General features: G+C 37.0%; 1 protein-coding gene across 4 annotated transcripts in view; it reads right to left on the reverse strand.

The window, feature by feature from the left end:
• Positions 1–25,797, reverse strand: part of ATRX (ATRX chromatin remodeler) — a 157,098-nt gene that overhangs the window by 98,732 nt on the left and 32,569 nt on the right. For all 4 annotated transcript variants that reach the window (XM_075068804.1, XM_075068803.1, XM_075068805.1 and 1 more), the window contains 7 exons: positions 23,461–23,513; positions 22,397–22,521; positions 20,964–21,083; positions 13,429–13,538; positions 10,851–10,918; positions 7,342–10,277; positions 1,469–1,544 (listed from right to left, as the gene is read on the reverse strand). In XM_075068804.1, the coding sequence (XP_074924905.1) occupies positions 1,469–1,544; positions 7,342–10,277; positions 10,851–10,918; positions 13,429–13,538; positions 20,964–21,083; positions 22,397–22,521; positions 23,461–23,513 (3,488 nt within the window). The remainder of the gene's footprint in view (positions 1–1,468; positions 1,545–7,341; positions 10,278–10,850; positions 10,919–13,428; positions 13,539–20,963; positions 21,084–22,396; positions 22,522–23,460; positions 23,514–25,797) is intronic.

The raw sequence follows: 25,797 nt of genomic DNA on the forward strand, positions 1-25,797 counted from the left end.
AAGACCTGTTGGGGTTGTACTGAGAAACAGGATAATCCTCTCAAGATCACAGGTAAAATCTACCAGTTAGCATTTGTACTGTAAAATGCTGAGCTTTCTATGATAAATATTTGCTTTAAATCAGCTGAATTATCAACCAGAAATTCTTAAAAATGTAACAAAGGTAGAGTGAAATTAAAGTACATTTAAATAAGAATAAGGTTAACAATGTTTAAATGTTGTGCTTATGGGCCTGTGCTGTCAGTCTCTAAAAAATTTTTTTAAAAAAGTGAATTAAAATGCTTAAATTTTAAAACCGAACATACAGAAGAGCTAGATTAGCAGCAATATTTCTGTACCCAACTGAGGTCCATATAACAAAATTATGTTTTTAAATTCACTTCAGCTATGTAACAAAAGGCAGTTACTTTGTGGAATAGACACCATGTTCTATGCTAAAAAGGCTCAGAAGCAGAAAAGCAGACTCCAACAATTGTGTTGCAAAGTTACAAAGTCAGTCCCACATTTACTACAGGACAAAAAAATATCAGTTTCAGAAATACTATATAAAATTTTCTTGGATAAACTTAATCTAACTACAATAGCTTTCAAAAAGAAACTCCTGCTCATAATTGAGTGTTTAGCATTGAGTCCCTTCAAATTAATACTTTGTTTATGCTGTTACTAATTAGAAAGCCAAACTTCTACATTTTATTCACTATCCAAGCTACTTTTTGACAACTACATTGTAATAGTAAAATATGACATACGTTTAAAAAAACAACCTAAAAACTAAAAGTTACATCTATCAGTTTTTATAAATTTAAAATTTAAAACTAAGTAATATATAGGCCCAGATCCTGAAATCACTCATGCACATGCTTCACTACGCATCCGAGTAGTTCCCTTGATGGAAAGTAAGCCTATGTATGAGTGCTTGTAGCATCAAGACCTTAACCATCACGTAGGTGATTTCAGGTACTCATCAATGAATTAAACCTCATTGGTTTATCTTTCTAAATGAGAAAAGGTGTTTTAACAAAAAACAAATTATGTAGCACTAATAATCAAGATCCACTATAAAGATTTTATCATTGTATATTGCACAGATGCCAATTTTTATCATCTATTCATATAAGTAGCTGAAATTCACATTTATCAAAGCAGGCTTTTACTTGTCTCAATGACGAGCTTATCACAAAACCCACATTTTACATAGGAATATAAAACAGACAGTGCTGCAATGCATTTATAACACACCCTATGCAAGGTGTGTTAGTTAACACTTCTAAATATTTTCTTTGCATTTCTGGATTTTGGCCTCTGTTTTCTGGCCTCTCGTTCAAACTTGCGGGAAGCCTGTGAGCGAGTCTTTACAAGGCAGGCAGTCCTGGTTTTTATAACCTGCTTGCTGTTCCGCTGCGCCGGTTTGCGCCCACGCCTAGGGTGTGTTATAATCTTTTTAAAGTCCTTATGGATGGAATCATACCTATTCTCAGGATCGTCATCCTCCTCCTCCTCCTCCTCCACTGGAACAGCACCCGATTTAGTCTCTCCTTCATCCCCTGGGGAAAAAAAGTCAGAGACATTTAGCATAAAGATAAAATCAGCAATGCAAATATAAATTTTCTATTGTGTGAGACCTACTGTCACTCAATTTAAAGATAACATGGTACTAAATATCACAACCCTATCTTTAAAAACAAAAAAAAAAAAGTATCTTAAGTAGACAAATAAGTGTTCCCCCATACAATATCTAACAGCAGAAAGCTCTTTGAAGCAAGAGCCTTGTTAACATTGATATCTACTATTGTAAGTGGCAAGCAAATCTTTAATACCATATAAAATGAAGCTATAATCTGTATAGATTTTACTTCAAAATGCACAGTAATTGAATGCTCTACTCTTCAGGTATTTTAAAAATAAAAATTTAAGATTTTATTGTTCACTTCACGACTGGATTCCCATCACCAAATTCAGACTGAAAAGATGGCAAACAAGCAACAGTACTATCAATTTCCAAGTATACAAGAACTTGCTTACTCATAACTGAGCTGCCTACTCTTCACAAGAACTATTTCAGCAGGAAAAGCTTCTCCTGCTGATCTACTTCCCTCTCTGTACTACCAAGGAAAACCATACGACATCCATCCATCTTAGAGCATGCACATCTATATATGAAGACTTATATTTTGAGAACAATGTTCATTAGCCTTAGAGCAACAGTATCAAAATTCAGCTTATTATATAAACATGCCTCACAAATGCAGGAAGTACATAACTTATCTATTAAAACCAGAAGTCAACTTAAGGAGGAAATTTTTTCCTTCCTTAAAATTACATATGAGAGAAGGGAGCTTATTCATTCTGATCTTGACCTTGCCACCTACCTTTTTAGTTCACACTGTATTTTTTCTCTAAAATGTTACTAAGTTTTTTAAAGGTTGGCTTGCAAATGGAATTGTAATGACACAAGAGTATCTCGCAATGTGTGCTAAACTACTTCCAGCATAGTCTATGAACATTCAGTCTACCCCGTGAAAATTCATTTTTTAAAAACAAATTTCTGATGGTCCAATGATGTCTAGCACTGTTACTAACAGACTGTTTCCAGTAAGACATGTTGATGCAGCTACAGAACACCAATGAAAAGAGGAATTGGTTCATAAACGGTAAAGTAAGTGTTCTTTGTTGATACTTCATATGGCTTTTAAGGTTCTCTAGTTGATGTAACATTGCCATAGAGTGGGAGCCGGCAAGCAATCAGCAGTAGGACTTAATGTCAGGGAACCTACTAAAGAATGGTGAAGTGTCGGTAGTTCTTGCATTCAATACTTTCCTCTGCTTGGTTAGTAGGGACATTCAACAGATATTGCTAGTGTGTTGGTGGATTTCTTTTAAATTCCACTTGTAGGTCACTTTTAATATGTTAACACTTGAAGCTTCTCTTCCTTTAGAAGTCCACTCCACACACAAATTATTTTCTCCTCTGCTTAAAGTCCCTTAAGGCCCAATTCAATTCCAATGGGAATCAAAGGTGTAAAGAAATCCAAGAGAGCTGGACAAGTTCCTTAGTACCCAATTCTTTTAACTTCATGCCACCATGTGCTTGAGCCTCATTCACCATTTCCATATGCTTCAATTCCCTCCCCCACACCCAATAACCATTTTTAATCCACAGGTATAAACTTCAGATGCTCTCTCATTCCTATTGCTGCCTGATCCTTTTTAAGGTTGATCATCTTTAGATTAATGACCAATTGATCTGACTGCAATAAAGGTTCTTCCCCCAGAATCAGGCTACATAGAATTCACACTAAGAAGTTCAATATTTTGTGGGGGAGTTTCAGGGTGAGTAACAAGATACTCACACTGAGGACAAAATAAAACCTTAGATACCTTCATTAAAATAATAGAGAAAGCTAGATATGATCCAAGGTACATAAGATAAAAGTAATACTGGATCAGCGTAATCTGCGGTATCATTCTATGTATAAGCTTTCGAATTGCATGCTCACATCCTTAGCTAGGGACAAATGGATCAACTCGGTCTCTGGCATGCAGTGTCCAATGGCACAAGTCCCCCAGTGAGTTGAAGGGTCAAGTAGAAAAGAAGCAGACAGCAATGGAAGTTGCCCAGTGGGAAAGACCAGCTCCAGACCACATGGTGATTGCCCTGTTACAGGGCCTACGCATCTGCTCACATATAGCCTTTTTACCAGTATAATACTGAGGTGTACTTACTTTATATGTTAACATATTGATACGTGTGACTACCATTTCAGCACATGATCATACCGTCATCCCTTGCTTAAGTGGATTTGCAGTTATTACTTCCATGTTCCTTGTAGCAGCACTTACTGGAACATTCTAGCACGTACTGTTGAGCTAACTCTTCTTAGTTCCCCAAATCTAAAGGTAACCGTTGATTTGTGTTAAGGGAGACGGCCTACTTAACCACAGTTATGCTAACTTAAGCTCCAGCTAATATCTTACAGGATAAGGCTGCAGTCTTCTTGCATTACAGCAGAACAGAACAGAAGGCAAGCCAGTGCATATAATGGGGTGAATATCATTGGGCAAACTTGCCCTATGGGCTACACTGCTACTTACTTCTTTACAATTTTTTGATATCATTCATGTAATATGATTCACAAAATGATGAACTGTTTTCCTTATAGGGTATCACTATTAGATTATTTGATGTAATTTTATATAAGGACTTGGGGAAGAGAAGTCTCTCTTTAAACTGTGTAAAATTCTTCACCTTGCACTTCCATGAAGCTGCAGAAATAATGTTATCTTGTACATTACCATTATGGTTTGTGGTATAGTCCTCTACCATATACATATGCTTGAATTCCTAAATGCTGCCAGACATTGAGTTAATGGTTAAAGTTTCCATTTGTCACCCTTAGATCCTTGTCTGAGTAGTATCTTGAAGTTTATGGCCCATTTAAGGAAGAAAAACATTCTATAACTTTAATGCTATTCACTTTACATTTTTATATTAAATGGCATGAACTTGTGTAAATTTAATAGCCCACTGAAAAATGGACTAATAGTACTGGCAAAAAAGTCAGGTATAGTGAAATCTTTTATTAAAGCTCCACAATATTGACCTATATATCAAGCAGCTTCACTTTTGAACCTCTACTTAACAACCACTGTATGTGTCATGTCAAATTGTGTAGTGGTGTTTTGGAGACTAAGATTTCCTACTAGTTAGGCAGATGATTGGCAAGATAATTGTTGGGTAGAATAAGCAGAACCACTGTTCAATCTCACTGCCATGGGTGGTAAGAGGAATTGAGGGATGGGCTGCAGTTGCTTCACTCTTTCTCCCCGGCACTATAGCATGAGTAGACACAGGGCACATACATGGCTCCAAAAGACATTTCTAGTCCAAAGACTACAATCTCACATGCATGCGGTGCATGCACAACTGCACTGGAATCCATATTGACACACACTCGAAGTATTGGTTACCCTAAAATGACCTGTTGAATCTGAATAATGGCTCAGTGTTAAGTAGCTCTTATAACACACCAAATCTCCTCTAAGGTATTCTTTAGGTGAAACACAAGAAAGATGTACATAAAATTTTATGTTAAAATTTGTGCTTACTGCATATTCAGAGCTGAATTAAATCACACTGATTCCAAATCAAAATAGCTTCAAACAGGGAACATATCTTATAAATAGAACTTGAACTATCCGCAGTTGCCAGACTTTCTGAACAGTCTAAATTCTTTATATGAGACCAGCAAAGAGCCTTAAATTTTTAATTTAAGAATGGTTAAAATCAATCCATTGATACTAGGCAAATTAGAAGCTCCTACATTAACACTGAGCACAAATTTCTCTCTCCCTAAAGCAGAAGATTTAAAAAACAAAAACAACCACTAAGACTGAATCTTCAGAATTTAACAATACCCATTATACCACTGCTTGTTAGGTAAATTAGCATGTTCCAGCTCCACTCTAATTGTACATGAAAATCAACTTTTTTACAAGATTTCTGCCTGTTTTAGATTTTGACCCTATTATAAATCAGGATAGTAATATATGAACAAAAAACATATCAGTAACTACTACTCTAAAAGCATCGGCTCAATATATTGTTAACAAAATTGTGCTCTTTTATAGTGCCTTCTATCCAAAGATCTCAAACTAATTTACAAACATTACTGAATAAAGTGATATTGGCAAGTATTTTCTCCATTTTACATATAGGGATAATAAAACACAAAGGTTCAATAATTCCACTGAAGTCAAACAGTCTGTGGCAGAACTTGGAAACAGAACTTGGGAGTTCCTGAGGCCTGTGCTTTACAGGAACATTGTCAACTTGAATTTTCTGAATTAACTAATTTTTTTTAAAAGTCAATTTTCTGATACAGTATCCTTTGAAATACATTTTCGATTTTTTTTGTTTTTGTTCCTTCTCAAAAAAGTAAGACCCAAATGCCCTCTCATCCTCATCCTTCCCTCTCTGTGCATACTCCTGCCTTCTGAATCTTCTGTTTCAGCTACAGTCTCACAAGCCCCAATGGGGAAGGGTGTGAAATGTAGTGAAATCAAGTACAGAAAGAAGTACTATAGAATGTCAATGGTAACAGTCTGGAAAAAGTTTCTCTCTCAGAGTAATCTTAGTAACAACAGTAGATATAATTTGTTCAGCTGGAAATGAAACTTAACAGTGTCCTTTTAACCTCAAGACCACAGTTCCTCTTTATTTTTAGGTTCTCCAAGCCTAAAAGTTCCAGCTGTGCTGCTTTGTTCTTTACAAAAAAAAAAAAAAAAAAAAAAAAAAAAATAAGTACTACAGAGCCAGCATATGCTGATAAAAGAGGTCCTCCCCTCAAGTCTGGNAATGGTAACAGTCTGGAAAAAGTTTCTCTCTCAGAGTAATCTTAGTAACAACAGTAGATATAATTTGTTCAGCTGGAAATGAAACTTAACAGTGTCCTTTTAACCTCAAGACCACAGTTCCGAATGATTTTTAGGTTCTCCAAGCCTTATATTTCAAGTTGTGCTGTTATGTTCTTTATAAAAAAAAAAAAAAAAAAAAAAAAAAAAAATAAATCAAAGGACTAATCAGATGCTGATAAAAGAGGTCCTCCCCTCAAGTCTGGGCAAGAAAAAAGAATTAGCCCCCATGCTCTCAGAAGCACATTTAAAATGCATAAAAAACTGCTCAAGTAATAAATAGCAGCCTGATAGACTTTAGCAACAGGTATTATTTTACTTAAATAAAATTACTAGAATCTATTTCATGGGACACAAAGATAATCTGGCCCAATTTAAAAAGTGCACATGCATAACTACCGCGAAACCTCCAAAGGCCACATTATACCGCAAAGCTTGATACTCTTCTCCCTTACATGACCCAAAGCTAGAAGATCTGATGTGATCTCTCCTGTTCTCTACTATCTAAACCCAATTCATGTTCTGTATTCATAGGCAGAAGAAAGCAACTAAGAATAGGCATAAGAATGGCAACCTACAATGCAACTCACTTGGTATTACAGAGTTTCACAAATCTCTTCCTAGAAAAGGTATTAAAATTAAATAAAAAGTCCAAGGTGACTTGTAAATTAAGTTAAATGGCTGTTTGCCAAGGTTAGTACAAGTCAAATGGTAACTGGTTGTTAAGTGGCATCACAAAACTTCTGAACACATCGCATTAGAAAACAGGTTTTAGAAATATGGCTTAAGTTTTGGAATGCATAGTCATATTTATAGATATTTTCACTTAAGCATTTGCACTACTAGATTATTAAATCAATATGACTATCCAACTCATACTATTGACCTCCCCATATTAATATACTAATCAAATTGTAGACCTTTGCACACCTGAAGACTGACAAAATCCTGTGTTGGAGGACAGTATTAAGCTTTCAGTCACTGGCTTAATCTTCTGCTCATCACTGCTTCCATCGCCTGCTGAATTCTGGTCATCATTTTCTTCCTCATCTGATGAGGAGGAACAGCTGATGTCATCCTTCTGTTTTTTAGAAATTCTTTTTTCCACTTTTAAGTTACCCTTTTTATTCTCCTTCATGGAACTCTTTTTACTCTTTTTTTTATTGTCTTCGTAAGGCCCCTCATCAGAAGAGGACAATGAGTCATTCTGTTCTTTTTCGGAAGTTTTCTTTTTGTGGCTTACTTTTTTCTTTTCTTTAGCTTCTATTCGTTTTTTATTCTGTTTAACATCTTCAGACGAACTCTCCTCTTTCTTTGGGGACTTCTCAGCATCTGAAGATGAATCATTCTGCAACTTCTTCAGTGTTCTCTCTCTCAAATTTCTCTCTCTCTTTTCCTCAACTGCCATTTCATTTTTACTCTTATTTTCAGAGGAAATGCAACTTTTTTTCTCTGGGGATGATTTATCTCCATCAGAAGAACCACCATCTTGTTCTTTCTTATTTTTCTTTTTCAAGTTTTCTTTACCTTCTGTTCCTTTTTTATTCTTGGTTTTGTCTTCCGAAGAATCACAACTCTGCTCCTTCTCTGCAGATTTCTCAGTTCCGTCCAAAGATGAATCATTCTGTACCTTTCTCTTTTTCAAATTTCTGTTTTTCTTTTCTTTTGCTTCTGCTCTCTTTTTACCATCAGAAGAATGGCAACTCTCCTCCTTCTCCAGGGATGATTTCTCAGTATCAGATGATCCATCATGCTTCCCCTTCGAAGTTCTTTCTTTTAAATCTCTGTTTTTCTTTTCATTGACTGCTGTCCCCTTTCTAATTTTTTTATCTTCAGAAGAATGATTAGTCTCCTCTTTCTCTAGGGATGACTTCTCAGCATCATCAGATGATTCAACCTGCTGTTTCTTCAAATTTATTATTTTTTTCTTACTAGTAGATCCTTTTTTATTCTGTTCTTCAGAAGAAGAATCATAATTCTCTTCTTTTCTAGGGTATTTCTTTTTGGCTTTTTTTGCCGACTCTATTTTACTCAAACTCTTTATCTCTCTTTCTAACTCTGAGTCATAATTTGAAGACTCTGAAGGGTTCTGTCGTTTCTTTTTTGCACAAGTGGAGCCTTTAGTTGATTTGCCTTTTTTGGCAACTAAATCTGAACCAGAAGTGGAGCTTTTTCTTTTGCGCTTTCCATTCTCATACTTCACTGGTTGTTTTGTTAGATCATTTAAAGCATTCTTCTGAATATTATTGGATGTCTCACTATTGCTATCAATATCTGAGGAACTATGACTCAGCATGGCTACTTCTTTAAGGACTGCTGGCATCTCATCTGAATCTGAACTTTGGTCCAATATGTCTGATTTTTTTGATTTAGAAAGCTTATTAGGTTTAGGATGATCAGTAGTACTGTCAGAAGAATTTCTTTTATCTTTTTTTCTCCGTGACTGGGTTGATGATTTTTGCTTGTGCTTCTCGCAGTATGTGTCATTGCTGTCCTCTTCTGAATTAGATGTTGAAGGATTCATGTCTGTTTGACGCCTCAGAGGTGTAGTCTTCACACGTGGAGACCTCCTGAGATCAGATTCCTCTACCAAGGGGACAGTTTCATTTTCAGGTGAGTGTTCATTACCAATGTAATGATTTTCTTTTCCAGAATCACAGTTTTCTGCCTTGGGTATTATATCAGCATTCTGATCTCCCTTTACTGGATTACTGTCTTGATCTTCAGCTTTAACTGGAGAATCAGATAGGGAAACAGGAGTCAGTTTTACAAACAATTCTTTTCTTACTTTAGCTGATCCTTTTAACTTGGTACCTCCTTTAATGTCTTTTGAAGCTGTAGTACATTTTATATTCATATTTACTGTCTCCAGCTCTGTTGCTGTACTTCCATTGCCCTGTTCATCTGCTGCACTCTGAGTTTCCATAGCCGATTCTAGAGTCTCAAAAATATCTTCAGGGACTGATGAAGGAACAGACACAATATCCATGTCCAAAGCCTCAGTACTATTAGGTTCATACTGAGGCTCTTCATTTGTCTCAGATTTTTTCTCTTCACTGCTAGTATTCTTGCTTTCTGTTTGTTGTGTTGCTGGAACGTTTTGGTCCATGGACTCATTCTCAGGCTGTTCTGACACAGGTTTTTTCACTGACTTTACAGTGTTCTCTTTCAACTCTGCATGTTCCTTTCCTTCATCTCTCTTCACATCATTTTTTTCTAGTTTAATATCAATTTTTTTCTCTTTGGTATTCTTCTCTTTGATTTTAACATCCAAAGCTTGAATCTCTTGATTCAGACCTTCCTCTAATGCTAAATGAGCTTTTTTTATGTCACTCAAAACAGATTTAAAAGCTTTCAGCTGACGAAGCTGTATGATAGAGTTTACTTCTGCATTTTCTGCTGCCGTTTTCAAAAAACTTACAAAACTAGCGTTCATATTAGTTGTGGTCTCAACCAGTTTTTTTGTCTTTTTAAGCATGTCTTTTGGCACCATTAGTGCTTTATACGAATAGGTTAAAGAACCAGAATATGAGTCATCTAATTTCTTTTCTTCTCCATTACAATTTGAAATATTTCTCTTTGGAGAAAATTTGAGTGTGTGATCATATATTTTACTTTTTTCACTCTCAACTCTGATCTTCTTCTTGTTTTGTTGCAATAACTGTTCTAAATTTTCAAAAACACTGTCACATGCAGTGACCAAGTCCAACAAAGGTTCTGGCTGGCAAATGTAGCAATGCCATTGGTTATTTTCATCCATTATGGCTGACAGCTCCTTTCGGCCCAGGTTGCGCAAAATGCACTTTTTGCAGAAGGCATTATGGCAAAAGTCGCAGCAAATTAAATTTCCACCTTCAGCACACCATCTGAAATGATTGGGAAATGTTAAAATGAAACCCAAAAACAAATTACATTAAGTGTTTAGACAAATAAAGTGTAATTAAATCAAACTTTTAAAATTATCAAACAGTTATAATATTTTACAGGTTACTAATCAAAGGCAAAAGTTCTGAGTGGGTATGAGACAACGTGGCTTCTGGTTGATGACATAAGAGCGAGTGAGGGTTTTCGCTTCTACCTCATATATATGTTAGTGGGTTTGGCAGTTTACAGACCAATATATCAAGTTTTCTCTGGGAAAGTGAGCTTCAGTGGCCTGTTGATAAATGCTATTTATGGGATAATGATCAGAAGACAAATATAAAGCTGGTCTTGGAAACTTAACTAAGTATACATAAACTGATGTTTAGGTTTTTGTCATGTGATATTAAACTTTCAACCAACAGGGCTAAGTACTTGATTTCCTTATATTTAAGTTTGTATTAAAATTTAAAATTGAAATATCAACATAATATTATGGGTCTGTTGGCTGGACAGTGGGCATTTCATTATTGCTTTAATTGATGTGGGTAATATTACAATGGTGTTTACAAACTTACCTACACTGTTCATCCATTCCATCTGTATCACGGCTAATGTCATCACTCATATAATATTTGTAGCAAGTCTGCAAGGAAAATAGGTGAACAAGGAATTTTTTTCAATTCAAGTGAAATGGATTTTAATAAATCTTTATGACTTAATCTAATGAATACCTTAAAGTCAGACTCTTAAAATGTTCTTAGAACTTCGGATCACTGTCTATAAATGAAAACTAGAAACCTCTTTAAAATGTTCTCTCTCATTTTCACCTGCTGTTTACAAAATTGTAACTAATTTTAACACTCTCCAAAGATACAGCAGCTCCTAATCAATAACTTTTCTGAATTGAATGGTACAAGCCTTATTTGAAAATTAGATGTGTTTGCCTTCTTTTGAAGGCCATAGTTTTTTTGTATTCTAAAACTTACAAGTTGACTATTATTTTTTATATTCAGTTTTGGTCTACACTTATGTCTGCATAGCTACACTGGTCAGAGGCGTAGAAAGAAGAAAAGAACAAAACAAAAAACCCTGACCAACATATTTAAACCAACAAAACCCCCGTGTAGCTGAAACTACCTTCATGGAAGAGGGCTTCCGCTGATGTAGCCAATGAAACATGTCCTAAACTGAAAGAAAAATGTCTGTTGGTGTAGCTGCATCTACACTAGCAGGCTACACTGGCACCAGAGTTAAGAATCAAAATTACATACCTTCATTGGAATGCAGAATTTTATTCTATCGTTTCAACCTCATGTTGTTGTTCATGTTAGCAATGCAACAATTAGTACCAGAACAGAGTTTATGAAATTAAGCTTAAAACTTTTAAATAAGATTTGTGTGCCACCAAAGGCTACTAAAGATCAAACCCACTTGATTAATAGTAATGGCTGCAGTTCCTGAATTTGTTAGGTCAAATTCTTAAGTCTTTATTTAAAGTAGAGCTCCAGTGACTTATCAGTTTTCCTTGAATAAGGACTGACTAAAGACTGTAGACCAAATTCTGCCCTCACTTGTACCCCCTGTCTTCATAATCCTGAAAAACAGCTTCAGAATCTGCCTATATGTGGTGTGTGAGAAGTAACGACGCACCCTCACCTGGAATACAGAGTTCAATACCTGGTCATCCATGTCAAAAAAAGTTATAGCAAAAACATGATTCAGAGACAGACAATAAGAATAGTTAAGAGGCGCAGGAGAATTCCCCCATTATGAGATATTGAAAAATCTGGCACTGTTTACCTTAGTTAGGAGACAAATAAGAAAGGAAATGATATAGGGATAGAAAATAATGAAAGGTATTATTTCCTGATCTGTTCTCCCTTCTTATAATATTAAAAAACAAGATGGTATTCAATGAATTTAAAAGAAAGGAAATGCAAAACTGATAAAAGTAAATATCCCCTCACAATTAACCAGCAGAAATCACTGACACAAGGCATAATTGAGGTTAAGAGTTTAGCAAGAGTAAAAAAAATAGATTGGACACACACACATAATAAGACTATTCAGAGTTACAATGGTAAAGATTAAAAAAGATCAAGAGTTTGGAACACATTCAGAGCTTTACTGGGGACTGGAAGCAATGTTCCTTGTGGAATGGTTATTCTGTACAAAAACTCTGAAAAAAGTAGCTAATTTCCTCAGAAGCAGCTGGTATTGGCCCACTGTCTGAGTCAGGATACTAGACAAGACGGACCTGTTCAGATCCAGTGTGTCAATTCTTAAGGATATAGTACTGGATTGACTAAAATACCTGAAGGCCAAATATAGTCCACATCACAGACCCTATATGCCACTCAACCAGCTTAAAAGCATTGACACAACAAGGCATGGGTGAATTCCCATGGGTGAATAGCCCACATCACAGACCCTATATGCCACTCAACCAGCTTAAAAGCATTGACACAACAGGGCATGGGTGAATTCCCCCATTGCAGGCACAGCATTAGGCCAATGTAAGCCACTCTATACTGCCTCCTTCAAAGGCTTTAATGTAGGGGCATGATGGGATGGACATGGGCTGGAGGTGATCTACCCATAGTGATCAGTGCTACAGAATTCTGGATTGTGGTGCTGTCTGTACACAGCCAGTGGGAAAGCTGCCATAAATTAGAATGGACCCTGTCACTGCTCTAATTTATATCAGGGGCTGTTTGAACCCCAAGTAGCTGCCTAGTTCCAAGTGGTGCAAGAGAGTCTTTAAAATCACCTCTTCTTCTTTACCTTGGTGCTGAGCCTTCTGTGCAATGCCTCTTAGGAGACGCAGACTGTGATTTGGAGCCCCATTATAGCATATAAACCCATAAACACCAAAATCAGAGTAGTTTCATGATGTATTCCAAACTTATTAACACTTTAAAAATACATTCTAAAGAAACCACAATAAATTAAACATTTGTGGTGTATAAACATTATCTGTGTAACATCACATTTTAATACTTGCTTTTCCCTTTTCTGCTACCAATTTCCTTGTTTAAGTACATTGCAAATTTAAAAGGCTAACAAGAGAAAAAAATACACACAGAAAACAAGTAGTGATAGATCACTTTTTAAGTAAGAAGGCACATGGAGTACAATTCACTCATTACATACCTTACAGATAAGGACTTTCAGTGTAGGATGTCTATAGATTGAATCCTTTTGAAAATGGTTCACCTGTTGCCCACAGGCTGTACAGCTTACAATTCCATGCAGTCCTTCCTCTATAGAGGATTATAAACCACACATTAGTTTTAAAAAGAAATCTATGAACAACTATTGTGTTTCCTTGTTACAGCATTTTGGTTTATCAAATTATCTGTTTACTTCAAAACCCACTCTAATGCTTTACCACCCAGCTTTCAAGAAAGCTTTCTATAACCACTCACCTTTTTTTAAAAGGCTAATGAAGAGTTTTGGGGCCATTATCTCCTTTCCGGATAAAATTTATCCAGGAGAAATGTCTTCCTTTGTGAGGTTATACACTTGGATTAAATTGTTATTTTATGAAGACATACCAGAACTGTCAGTAAAAATACATTTAAGCATGGTCCTGCCTGCATTGTACAGTAAAATCCCTCAACTTTCAGTTATTCTTCTTCAAAAAAATACCATGGCAGTTTATAAATAAATATTTTAATTATTTCTTTCAGATTTTTAAACCTTTTTCTGAATGAGAAAAAAGGAAAACAAATCTATGAAACAAGTAAAAAATATAAATAAAATCCTATCTGGTTTCATGTGAAGCATTATATAAGATCAAAATAGATTAAAACAGTATTTTGTAGCAATTATACAGGACACCTCCAGACCATTCTGCTCAACACACTGTCCTGGAAGTTCACATTTATCTTGTCATCTATAAATGTGTTCTGTAATTGAAATGACAGTTTGACAAAAATACACTTTGACCATCCTATTGGTAGCTATAGCTCCAGTTTTCCAGTTGGTTTAGTCCTGTTTGCTGTGTAGGGCTTCCACCTGTAGAGTGGTCTTTCAGTACAAACTGTTCAATTTAACAACTTTTATTCTTACTTATAAGCAGTGACGCTGCCAAGAAAAAAGGGAAGCCACCCGAGAAACCCCAAAGCCACTGTTTTAAGTTGGTATCAAGCAGTAAAGCAGGAGAAGGCTGCAGGATGACTTATGTCAACTGCAACCTGTCCGCCTGTATCAATTCAGGAGTTGTGAATCCAAAAAATGAGACTTCATTTAAAGGCTTTAAAACACATACACACAATCAGGCACAAATACTAAAAAGAGTCCAGGAATCTACTGAACTTCTCCAAAACAAAACACAGACTCCTGGCAAAGATTCAGAGATTTTGAAATTGGAGACAGAGCCTTAAATGGACTCAGAGCCTGTTAGGCATAAATAAAGAAGAAGAAAGCTTTACAAAGAAAGATGAAAACAATCGACCTCATTCAGAGTCAGAGATTTTCTGCTGTTGGGTACATCAGAGTGGGTTAACAGACTTGAGAATATTTGGGGATTCTTAGAACAAAGTACTTGATATGAAATGGAAAGGGCACTTAAAATCCTTAAACCAACTTCATGCTTAAGATGGGTTTTGTAAAATAGGTACAGTAAGACAGCTTTCCAACCCCTGTTGTATACTCTTGGTTTTTCCTTCCTTTGGCTAACAAGAAACACATTTTTGTCACCGAAGGAAAATAAGTTCTTATTTATGGAATTCTCTATGCTAGCACTTGAGTCCTGAACACCTCACAACATGATATACAAGTTTGACTTGATCAACCCCATTTTTATCAAGTACTAGTCTAGAGGCAACGATTTATGGTGTTTTATCCTGCAGAACTGCAGGTTATATCTGGATCAGAATAAGTATATTATCCTTAATTTTGACAAGATGGTAAGATCTCTTAACTGACATTTCAGCTTACCAGGAAGAAGACGAGAAACATTTGGCTAGTATTTTCACTTTACAATCCTGTTCAGCATCACATCTTTAAAAAGAAGACATGAAGACCTGACCAATCCCAGGCTAGCTGCACCATTTCTGTAACTCCTCAACGTTTTGAAGATTTTATCCCTCCCATAGTGTCTAAACTGGTTCTTATAAAGGTCAGAACCAAAAAATAGGAAAAAGCTGTAGTTTTATAATATTATGGTATTGCCTTGAACTCAAATTCCTCGCAATAAAATTCCATAGTTGACATCCTGTTACCAAGGCCCACTCAAGCCTCATCCTTTAGGACCTTAAGCTTGGTTCACTAGATTGATATGAATACAAACTGTGTGGCATATCACAAGATATCACAAGAAAGCAGCTCTTGACGGAGGTGTATCACTTTGAAAATGGTAATTAAAATCCTGAATTTCACCTAGAAGTTTCCTGGCTGCCAAAGCCGAGTATGAAATTTATGTTTAATATTCTCTTGCTCACAAGGTAAATAGCTACATCCTGTAGTAAGGGGTATGCCAGATACAGCCTATTTCAATACTGTAGACTACTAGTATGGATGACCATGACAAGATGGACCACAAGCTAAATATGAGTCAACAGTGTGATACTGTTGCAAAAAAAGCAAACGTGATTCTGGGATGCATTAACAGGTGTGTTGTAAACAAGACACGAGAAGTCATTCTTCCGCTCTACTCTGCGCTGGTTAGGCCTCAACTGGAGTATTGTGTCCAGTTCTGGGCACTGCATTTCAAGAAAGATGTGGAGAAATTGGAGAGGGTCCAGAGAAGAGCAACAAGAATGATTAAAGGTCTTGAGAACATGACCTATGAAGGAAGGCTGAAAGAATTGGGTTTATTTAGTTTGGAAAAGAGAAGACTGAGAGGGGACATGATAGCAGTTTTCAGGTATCTAAAAGGGTGTCATCAGGAGGAGGGAGAAAACTTGTTCACCTTAGCCTCTAATGATAGAACAAGAAGCAATGGGCTTAAACTGCAGCAAGGGAGATTTAGGTTGGACATTAGGAAAAAGTTCCTAACTGTCAGGGTAGTTAAACACTGGAATAAATTGCCTAGGGAGGTTGTGGAATCTCCATCTCTGGAGATATTTAAGAGTAGGTTAGATAAATGTCTATCAGGGATGGTCTAGACAGTATTTGGTCCTGCCACGAGGGCAGGGGACTGGACTCGATGACCTCTCGAGGTCCCTTCCAGTCCTAGAGTCTATGAATCTATGAATATAAGATCTGAATCAAAGAATATTGCCATTAGTATATCTGGTCAGTGATTTTATACTACATATGCTATTATCAGTGTTCTATTTTCATGAATATCGAAGTATTCAAAACTCTGTCTTCTCCTCACAGATATTTCACCAGATTTGCATGGTAGATAAATACCTGGTTATATCAATATTCTGACTGTTATGCTTGTTTTTATTCAAGTTATACTGCAAGGTTACAGTATTTTTTTTAAATAAAGTTACAAGGTCTGTGTTCTTGCTAAAATGGTTTACATTACCATCACTAAAAATATTTCAAGATAAAAAGTGAGACCATGTTTATCAGTACGTCTGCAGGCAGCAAGAGTCTCAGAAACATTCCGTTTAACCAAAACTTTTATTTGGGGGGAAAAAGGAGGAATAGTTAAGAATGATAGGAGCTAGATGGTTATCAGGCAAACACTAATGAAACACAGAGCCTTTCACAACTGGGTCACAAAACCAAATGTAGCCCAAGATGATAGCTGTCAAAAGTCATTATCAGTCAATGAGTGCTTGGTGTCTAATGTAAGAGGAGTTGCCAGTCTCTGTCCATTACACAACACACAAAATATTACCGAAACTGTCACATTTAGAAGACAGCCAAAGATACAATGGACACTATCTAGAAGTTAAGAGAGACAATCCCTCCAAAATATGGTGGAAGCATACTACCATGTCAGCATGGGGAAAATCTACACTGCCACAGCCTGTGCTATGTTTGTTTCATGGATAGAACGAGGGTTTTCATTTCCAGGGATACCAACTTGACAGTTTTTACAAGTACTATATTCACTTAAATATGTTAGAAAAAAATACAATTAAGCTTCCACAAAGTAATGAATACCATTCACTATGTAAAATTTTACATAACACTGCACTGTTGTTTTTATAGTGTTTTGCAATCTACACAGAGCGATCACTCACCCATCAGCTGGACATGAAAAAGTAGAAAGCACCAGCAAAGACAACACAAAGTTGCACCATTTTAATTAGAGGTGTGACACTGCACCAATTTATCATCTTCCCCTTTACACACATTAACATTATCACACCTTCAGTTAAACCCATGCATCTTCTTTGTTCATACAAGCCTAATGATTCTCAGAGAAAATTAAGTATCTTTTGGAATCAAAACCATGAAGGGGTTCCAGAATGTGAAGAAATACAGAATTTCCAGGAAGACAAACAAAAAACTGTAGAGTTGCTGCACAACTATCCTCTCCACATTCCATTCATTCCTTGCATGTATTAGGACATATAGATATTTCTGTAGGAAATATATCACATAGATAACATGAAACATTGCAAAACAGAAGGTTACTACCCCAAAAACTGAGTTGTCCAAATCCATTACCGCTGCAGAACCACAATGTAGGAATCACACAGCACGCTCAGGAGCCAAGAAACCTTTAACAGTATAACCATTATGGGGCCTTGGATCTGAGCATTCTAGAAAATAGTATTACAAAAGGTCATATAACCCGTCTAGCCATTCTCTGACTCTCACTCTTCATGCATATTTATAGACTCTAAAGGAGGAAGGGCTGATATATGACTCTTCAGAAGCAATATATTAGGAAAACTCCATTTAACAGAAGGTAACCTTCTGTAGGGAGTGCTTATTTTACAGAATTCATGTCCTGCACAGAATATTTTATTCTCCACAGAAAATACATTCTGCCGAAAAGTTCTGCAATTATGTCTTTCACTCACCAGGAGCTGCTGTGGCACTGGGACAGCAGTTGCTTCCAAGAGGGAGCAGCCTCAGCTGCACATAGGAAAAAGAAGAGGCTGTGTTCCTCATAGCACCTTGCCTGTGGGGCCAGGTCAGGAGGCATTGGATATGGGTGGACGTACAGCATCGGGCACATGGGGCTGCTGGCGGTGGGGGTCACAGACTGCAGTTCAGAAGGGCTGATGGGAAGAAGACTGGAGGGACACTGAATAGGAGGAGGGTGCAGGATAACATGGGAGGGGAGTGGCTGAGTGGGGATGAAGAGTAATTTTCAAAAACACTCTCTGTAATTCGGTTCTCTTTCAGGTCACTGATAACGTTAAAATAGCACAGGGCCAAGAACTAGTCCCTATTGGACCCCAAGTAGAAAAAACACCTGGAGTTTTCCTAATATATTGCTTCTGAAGAGTCATATATCAGCCCTTCCTCCTTCAGAGTCTATAAATACCCATGAAGAGTGAGGGTCAGAGAAGGGGTAGAAGGGTTGTGTGACCTTTTATAATACTATACTTGATGATGGATTCCCCATTTACAATTACATTTTGAGACCTATCAGACAGTTTTAATCCATTTAACATGTGCCACGTTGATTTTATATCATTTTAGGGTTTTTTAATATCAAAACGTTATACGGTACCAAGTCAAATGAGTTTCACAGAAGTCTAGTACATCAATACTATTATTTTTATGAACCAAACTTCTAGTATCACCAAAAAAGGAGATAATTTGATAGGATCTATTTGTAATAAGAGGAGGTTACATAAATGTAACCGGAGGTTCTTTGAGATGTGGGTCCCTATCTGTATTCCACTGAAAGGTTATATAAATGCACCATGCGTCCAAAGCCAGAGATTTTGAAAGCAGTAGTGTCCATTGGTAAACGCATGTACCCTTGCTACACCTCATGGTTTCGTCTGAGGTGATAAACGGCAGGGCGGATGGACCACGCCCTCAGTTCCTTCTCCATTGCAAACCAAGAAATCCACAGCAGAGGAGGAGGAGGGTGGGACTGGAATACCGAGGCCACACATCTCAAAAGAACTCCAGTTACATGTAAGTAACCTCCTCCTATTCTTCTTCAAGTGATGGTCCCTAGCGTACTCCACTGAGGGTGTCTAACTAAGAAGAGGGTGTGAGGATGATGATGGAACCATGGAACGGAGAACAGCTGCACCTAATGAGGCATCTGTCGCAGAGTCTCACATCGAAGCATAATGGGAAGAGAATGCATGTACTGAACTCCATGTCGCCTCCCTACAAATGACCATAAGCAGTATGTCATGAAGCACAGCTATGGTCAATGCTTGTGCTTTCATGGAGTGGAGACAGCTCGATAACTGATAATAGGATGTAATGCACCCTGAAACCCACTTAGAAGCCCTCTGAGTGGAGATTGCTTGCCTTTAATTCTTCTCGCTCTAGCGATAAAAAGTCTAGGAGACTTTCTGAATGATTTTGTCCTCTGCAGACAGAAAGTCAGGGCCCAGCAGATGTTGAGGAAATGAAGGCGGTATTCCGCCGCTGAGGAGTGAGGTTTCAGAAGGAAAGAGGTTAAGTGTACGAACTGGTTAGGACGAAAGTGGGATAAAGCCTTTGGCAGAAACTTGGGGTAAACTTTTTCACAGTCATTATTTTTGGTTCCCATTAAATACCCAAACTACATATGAGGAAGAAAAAAGTTATGTATATAAACTAATATACTAAAAAAAAGGAGTAACTAGGCTGGAGTAAGTGACTGATTACTATTTTTCCTATGTGAATTACAAAACTGCCTGTACTATAAGAGGAAAAAGGAAAGTAAAATCACTTTTTTTTTATTTTTTTCAGAGTAGTTTATGCATGGCCTCTTGCTTGTTCTTTTCTGTTTGCCAAGTCCATAAAAAATGAACTTATATTATCCATTAACATCTATGTGCTTGCATATCAATTCTAGTAGAGGTCGAGGAAAATTGGCTGGCATAACAACTTTCCGCAGATGACCTAAGGTATATAACCAATAGCCAGAGAAGTGCCAAGAAATTAAATTAATCTGGGATTTCAAAACAGGAACATCTTCCTCACCAACTAACGTTCTGTCTCTGTTTACATGTCTATCGATTTCTTGGAGCCTGAGAAAATACATTCAGTGGAATTCCAACATCATTCCCTAGCAGTGGCATGCATGACATTTTTACTAAGGCATGCAGTTCAACTTGCATGCCTTAAGAAATCCAAAATTGCACCCTCCATACACTGTCTTCGGATGTACCGTATGTACAAGGTCTCACTATGCAGAGGATGCCATTTTGTTCTACAATATGTGTTCAGCGACCAGACGGAACTATCCTGCAGGTGAGATTCAGCCCATAGGCTACCAGAACGACCATGGTTTTTTTTAATTCAGGGGTTTGCAATGGTATGCAACTGTTCCCTAAAAGAGCATATGGCAAAATAGCAGAGTGGAATCAAACTCTTGGGAATAGAATGAAAAAGATGTATAAAAAATACCTAATGAAGCATGCTATGGCTACCCAAGGCAGGAATTTTACAAAAGTTAATCTTAGCTTTCAGTGCTGCGCTGCAGGGACAGCAATGGAGGCTAATTTCAGCAGGACAAAACCCTTAGTGAACTAAAAGCCAGAAGAGTGGAGGTATTTTTAGGAAATATGTACAATTTTTGGATGTACCAAATGTGGCTATAAACAGCAGTTTAAACCCATTTTAAACATATTATAAAATGTATTTACCTCCACGCTTTTTGGGAGCTTCAGGTTTCATTTTAACGATATTTCTGCTTCTAAATTCAGGCCCTTTAAAATCATCTTTGTCTTCATTCAGCACTGGCTCTGGTTGTACAACCACTGTACCTAGAATGATTTCATTTAAAAGTTGGAAACTATTACATATCCAAGTGACATTCCAGTGAAGTGCAAGACTCCTGTTTAAATAAAAGCCAACATTGCATATATTTTCCCCCCAACAAGCTATATGACGACTGACTGATAAACAACACATATCCTACTGAATATGTTTCCATATTACAAATATCAATACCACACACTTCGAACTGGCACTGATATTGCAATTGTAGGACAGAGATCAAAAACTGAATGGACCCTGGAGAGCTAACTATCCTCTCTACCCCCAGATGCAGTCCATGAAGAACAGAATAAAGCATAACAGTGAGACAATGTGGATGAGCTTGCAATGCAACTGTTCTGTGGCTCCAGAAGTTTTAGGACAGCTAACTGAGCATCTCTCAAAAGCCACAGAAATTAATTCCCTCCCCCACCAACAGGACAAAATCTCATTTTATTTTTTTTTTTTTTTTAATTCTTAGATCTACTAATGTTTAAACAAAATCGAACAGTGCTAACCAAAGTTACAGGAAGAAAAAAAGTGTAATTTCATATTTAGAGCTGGGTTTCAATCATGTGTCTCCTGGGAACTTGCAGTAATACAACATTCTGTAAAAATAACCCTACAATGGACTGCTTCTGACGCAAGGGGCAGTAGTAGTCTCTCTGCGATACTATGGCTTTTATAGAGCTAAGAAAAGCAAGCTTTTTTGTTGCTGTTTTTAAACCATGCTAAAACTAAAAATATAGTGTAGAGGGTGTTTTAAAAGTACTGTACCTAAATATAACCCAATAATGACAAAGGATTTTTTTTGTTTTGTTTTTAAACATATTTCAACATCTGGCCTAACCTCTGATACTTTTAAGCAAAGGGTAAATTTTTCAAAGTGAGTTACTTATGAGAATTAAACCCCATTCTCAAATGGGACTTAGATACTTATGAAAATTTTACCCAGAATGTTTACAAAAAATAAAATCAAAATACCATTTCCTGTTTCATGTTGTCTTTATTTCCACAAAAATATGGATTTCAATGCATATTTTCAATTTAGTAATCAGTGCATCCTGGTAGATCCAGTGATTTATGTATGTGGGGTTCAAAGTAGACATTTAAAAACAAAATATTTTAACCTTTTGGATGCTATAATCACAGTAGGTCCTCAATAGCCTGCTGGCTAAGATTGGCACATTACAAAATATAGAAATAAATAAATAAAACCAGACAAAGTATACAATGTTTCCCTTTACGCTATTATGCATATTCCATCACAGTCTTGACACTAATTCGCAGAATTCAGACACACAGAAAACACATGATCTACCTTTAGGTAAGCTTTTCATATCAACATCGTTTTCTGAGTTTTCATTTGAAACATCTTCATTTACAGTTTCAGGTAAGGTTTGTTCATCATCTGATCCAACATACTTTGTTACAACTGTAGGTTTCCTGTATGAACAGAAAAAAATCCACATTTGTGATAAATATTTTATAGCAATTTAGGTGTATAAGGTGTTTTGCAATCAAACACAATCTCCTTCGACCAGGAAGTTTGTAATTTTAAATTATAGTTTTTAATCTAATTTAAACTGCATGAGATGACGAAGCAGAGAGAAATAGACTGGGCAAGAGTGACAACACTAAACAACAGAAGAGGAATTCTGTTCTTAGAGATACATAGGGTTTCTTTTATCCCCCCAGAGAAAAGATACGTTGTTTTGTTTTACATATTTTGAAAGGATCTGAAGGACAGATTTACATAAGACAGCAAAAGACAAAAAGGAATGTGATCAGTGTAAGGTTGCTAAAATGCAGTTATTTTTGGCCACACTGAGAATGTGTTTTCTTTAGGCACTAACCGATTAGCAATTACCTTAGTGTATTACTTCTTGAAAGAGAGCAAACAAAAATTAATAAACTGAAGTGCATCAGACTGGCAGTGTATGCCTGAAACACCCCATACTGTTACCAGGTATTGATTTTATTGGTAAAGAGTAAACTGGCTATTATTGACTCACTGAGACAGGGTAAACTCATTACCCCACTTGGATACAAAGAAATGACTTTTCCAAGGGAAAAAAATCCTGGGTGTGGGGTGAGTAGTCCTGAAGGAGGAACCCAATGAGCATTTATGCCTGATGATCCTTGAGATAGAAAACAAGTTACCATGAAGACTTTGTTAATAAAGCCGTACTCCAGGAAGGGGGCAAATTTGGACTTGACACAGTGAACCTCCTCAGCTGGTGTAAATCAGCCTGATGTTACATGGCTCCATGCCAATCTACACTTTACAGTAATCTGGCCCTGCATAGATTGTTTCTGTAGACCAAGTTAGGGAAGGCACCTAGTTACAAATAGTATTATCCACATTTTCCTTTTCAAACTAACCTTTTTGAACGTGATGATCCTAAAGATTTGGATCTTTCTGAAGAACTATTGCCCTAAAAAGAAGGAAAAATTTGAAGTCACAAACATCTGTTACTATGTGACCAGAACATACATCAACAAAAAATTAATTTCTTGGATTCTTAAGTATACAGCAGCAACTCAGAAGTCAATTTCTACCCGGGTTTAAACCAATTATATCCCATTTCTTGTTAATACTACATTTCATATCAAGGGCAGCAGAACAAAAATTAAAGTTATGCTTGTAAGTGTAGTGTTGTAATTAGCTGGGTTCAATGATGAGACTTGTCAGTTTATAAATTACTACCTGGATTAAGATCTCTTAAAATTAATGCATACTTTGAACTCCACCAAGCATACACTGCATCAGAAATTATAAAGGAATACTACTGTGATTTGAGAAATTCACAGAATCATACACCATATTTCTTATGCACCAAATTTGCAGGAAATTGAGGAAGTATGAAAAATAATAGAGGACCTTTGCATAAGATTTTATTTCCCTGCAATCTCCCATCCCAAAGGGTCCATTTAACAGTTAAGGCTTGCACTTCACAACTTTCTGGGCTAAAGACTGGGTATGGCTCACTCAAGAGCATATCATCAATATTCGTGAGTCACTTGAGGGTGTGATTAACTGCCCTATTAATAACAGAATACCAACTGAAATTATATATATTTTTGGATTTATTTATTTTTTTTAGATTTTCAAATGTATTGATTTCAGTTATAACACAGAACACAAAGTGTACAGTGCTCACTTTATATTATTTTTAATTACAGATATTTGCACTGTAAAAAAGGTAGCAAAAGATACTGCTTTCCAGTTCACCTCATAGAAGTACTGTAGTTCAATCTCTTTATCATGAAAGCGTAACTTACAAATGTAGATTTTGTTTTGTTATATAACTGCACTCAAAAACAAAACAACGTAACATTTAGAGCCTACAAGTCCATTTAGTCCTGCTTCTTGTTCAGCCAATCACTAAGACAAACAAGTTTGTTTACATTTATGGAAGACAATGCTGCCCGCTTTACGTGTGAGATATGCTAAACCTTCGTATGTCCCTTCATGTTTCGGCCACAATTCCAGAAGACATACTTCCATGCTGATGATGCTCATTAAAAAAATAAAGTATTAATTAAATGTGACTGAAGAGAGAATTGGAGAGAATTCTTTATCTCCTGCTTTGTGTTTTACCTGCATTCTACCATATATTTCATGTTATACCAGTCTCAGATGATGACCCAGCACACTGTTTGAGTTAAGCACACTATCACTACAGATTTGACAAAACACAAAGAACGAACCAATGTGAGATTTCTAAAGATAGCTACAGCACTCGACCCAAGGTTTAAGAATCTCAAGTGCCATCCAAAATCTCAGAGGGACAAGACGTGGAACATGCTGTCAGAAGTCTTAGAAGAACAACACTATGATGCAGAAACTACAGAACCCAAACCATCAAAAAAGAAAATCAACCTTCTGTTCGTGACATCTGACTCAGATGATGAAAAAGACAGTTACTCATCTTTGTAACTGTTGTTCTTCGAGATGTGTTGTTCATATCTATTCCAATTAGGTGTGCGCACGCTGTGTGCACGTTCGTCGGAAGATTTTTACCCTAGCAACACTCAGTGGGTCGGCTGGGTCGCCCCCTGGAGGGGTGCCGTTGTGGTGCCGGATATATATCCCTGCCGACCCAACAGCCCTTCAGTTCCTTCTTGCCGGCTACTCCAACAGAGGGGAAGGAGGGCGGGTTTGGAATGGATATGAGCAACAGATCTCGAAGAACAACAGTTACAAAGGTGAGTAACTGTCTTTTCTTCGAGTGCTTGCTCATATCGATTCCAATTACGTGATTCCCAAGCCTCACCTAGGCGGTGGGGTTGGAGTGAGATGTTGCAGAATGCAAAACTGCTGAGCCAAACGCTGCATCATCTCTGGACCAATGCATAAAATGAACCAATGCATAAAATGAACCAATGCATAAACTGAACCAATGCATAAAATGAGGCTAAGGTGTGAATCGATGACCAGGCAGCGGCCCGACATATTTCCTGGATGGGAATATAGGCCAGGAAGGCAGCAGATGAAGCTTGAGCCCGAATAGAATGGGCAGTGGGGTGGCTAGCCGGAACACAAGCCAAATAAAAGCACGCACGGATGCAAGACGTCACCCAAGATGAAATCCTCTGGAAGGAAACCGACAGGCCCTTCATCCGGTCTGCTACCGCTACAAACAGCTGAGGCGACTTTTGAAAGGGTTCTGTTTGGTTGTTTCCCCCCTCCCCCCCCGATATAAAAGGGGAGAGCCC

Source organism: Chelonoidis abingdonii, chromosome 8 (assembly GCF_003597395.2).
Source record: "Chelonoidis abingdonii isolate Lonesome George chromosome 8, CheloAbing_2.0, whole genome shotgun sequence".
Taxonomy (NCBI): Eukaryota; Metazoa; Chordata; order Testudines; family Testudinidae; genus Chelonoidis; species Chelonoidis abingdonii.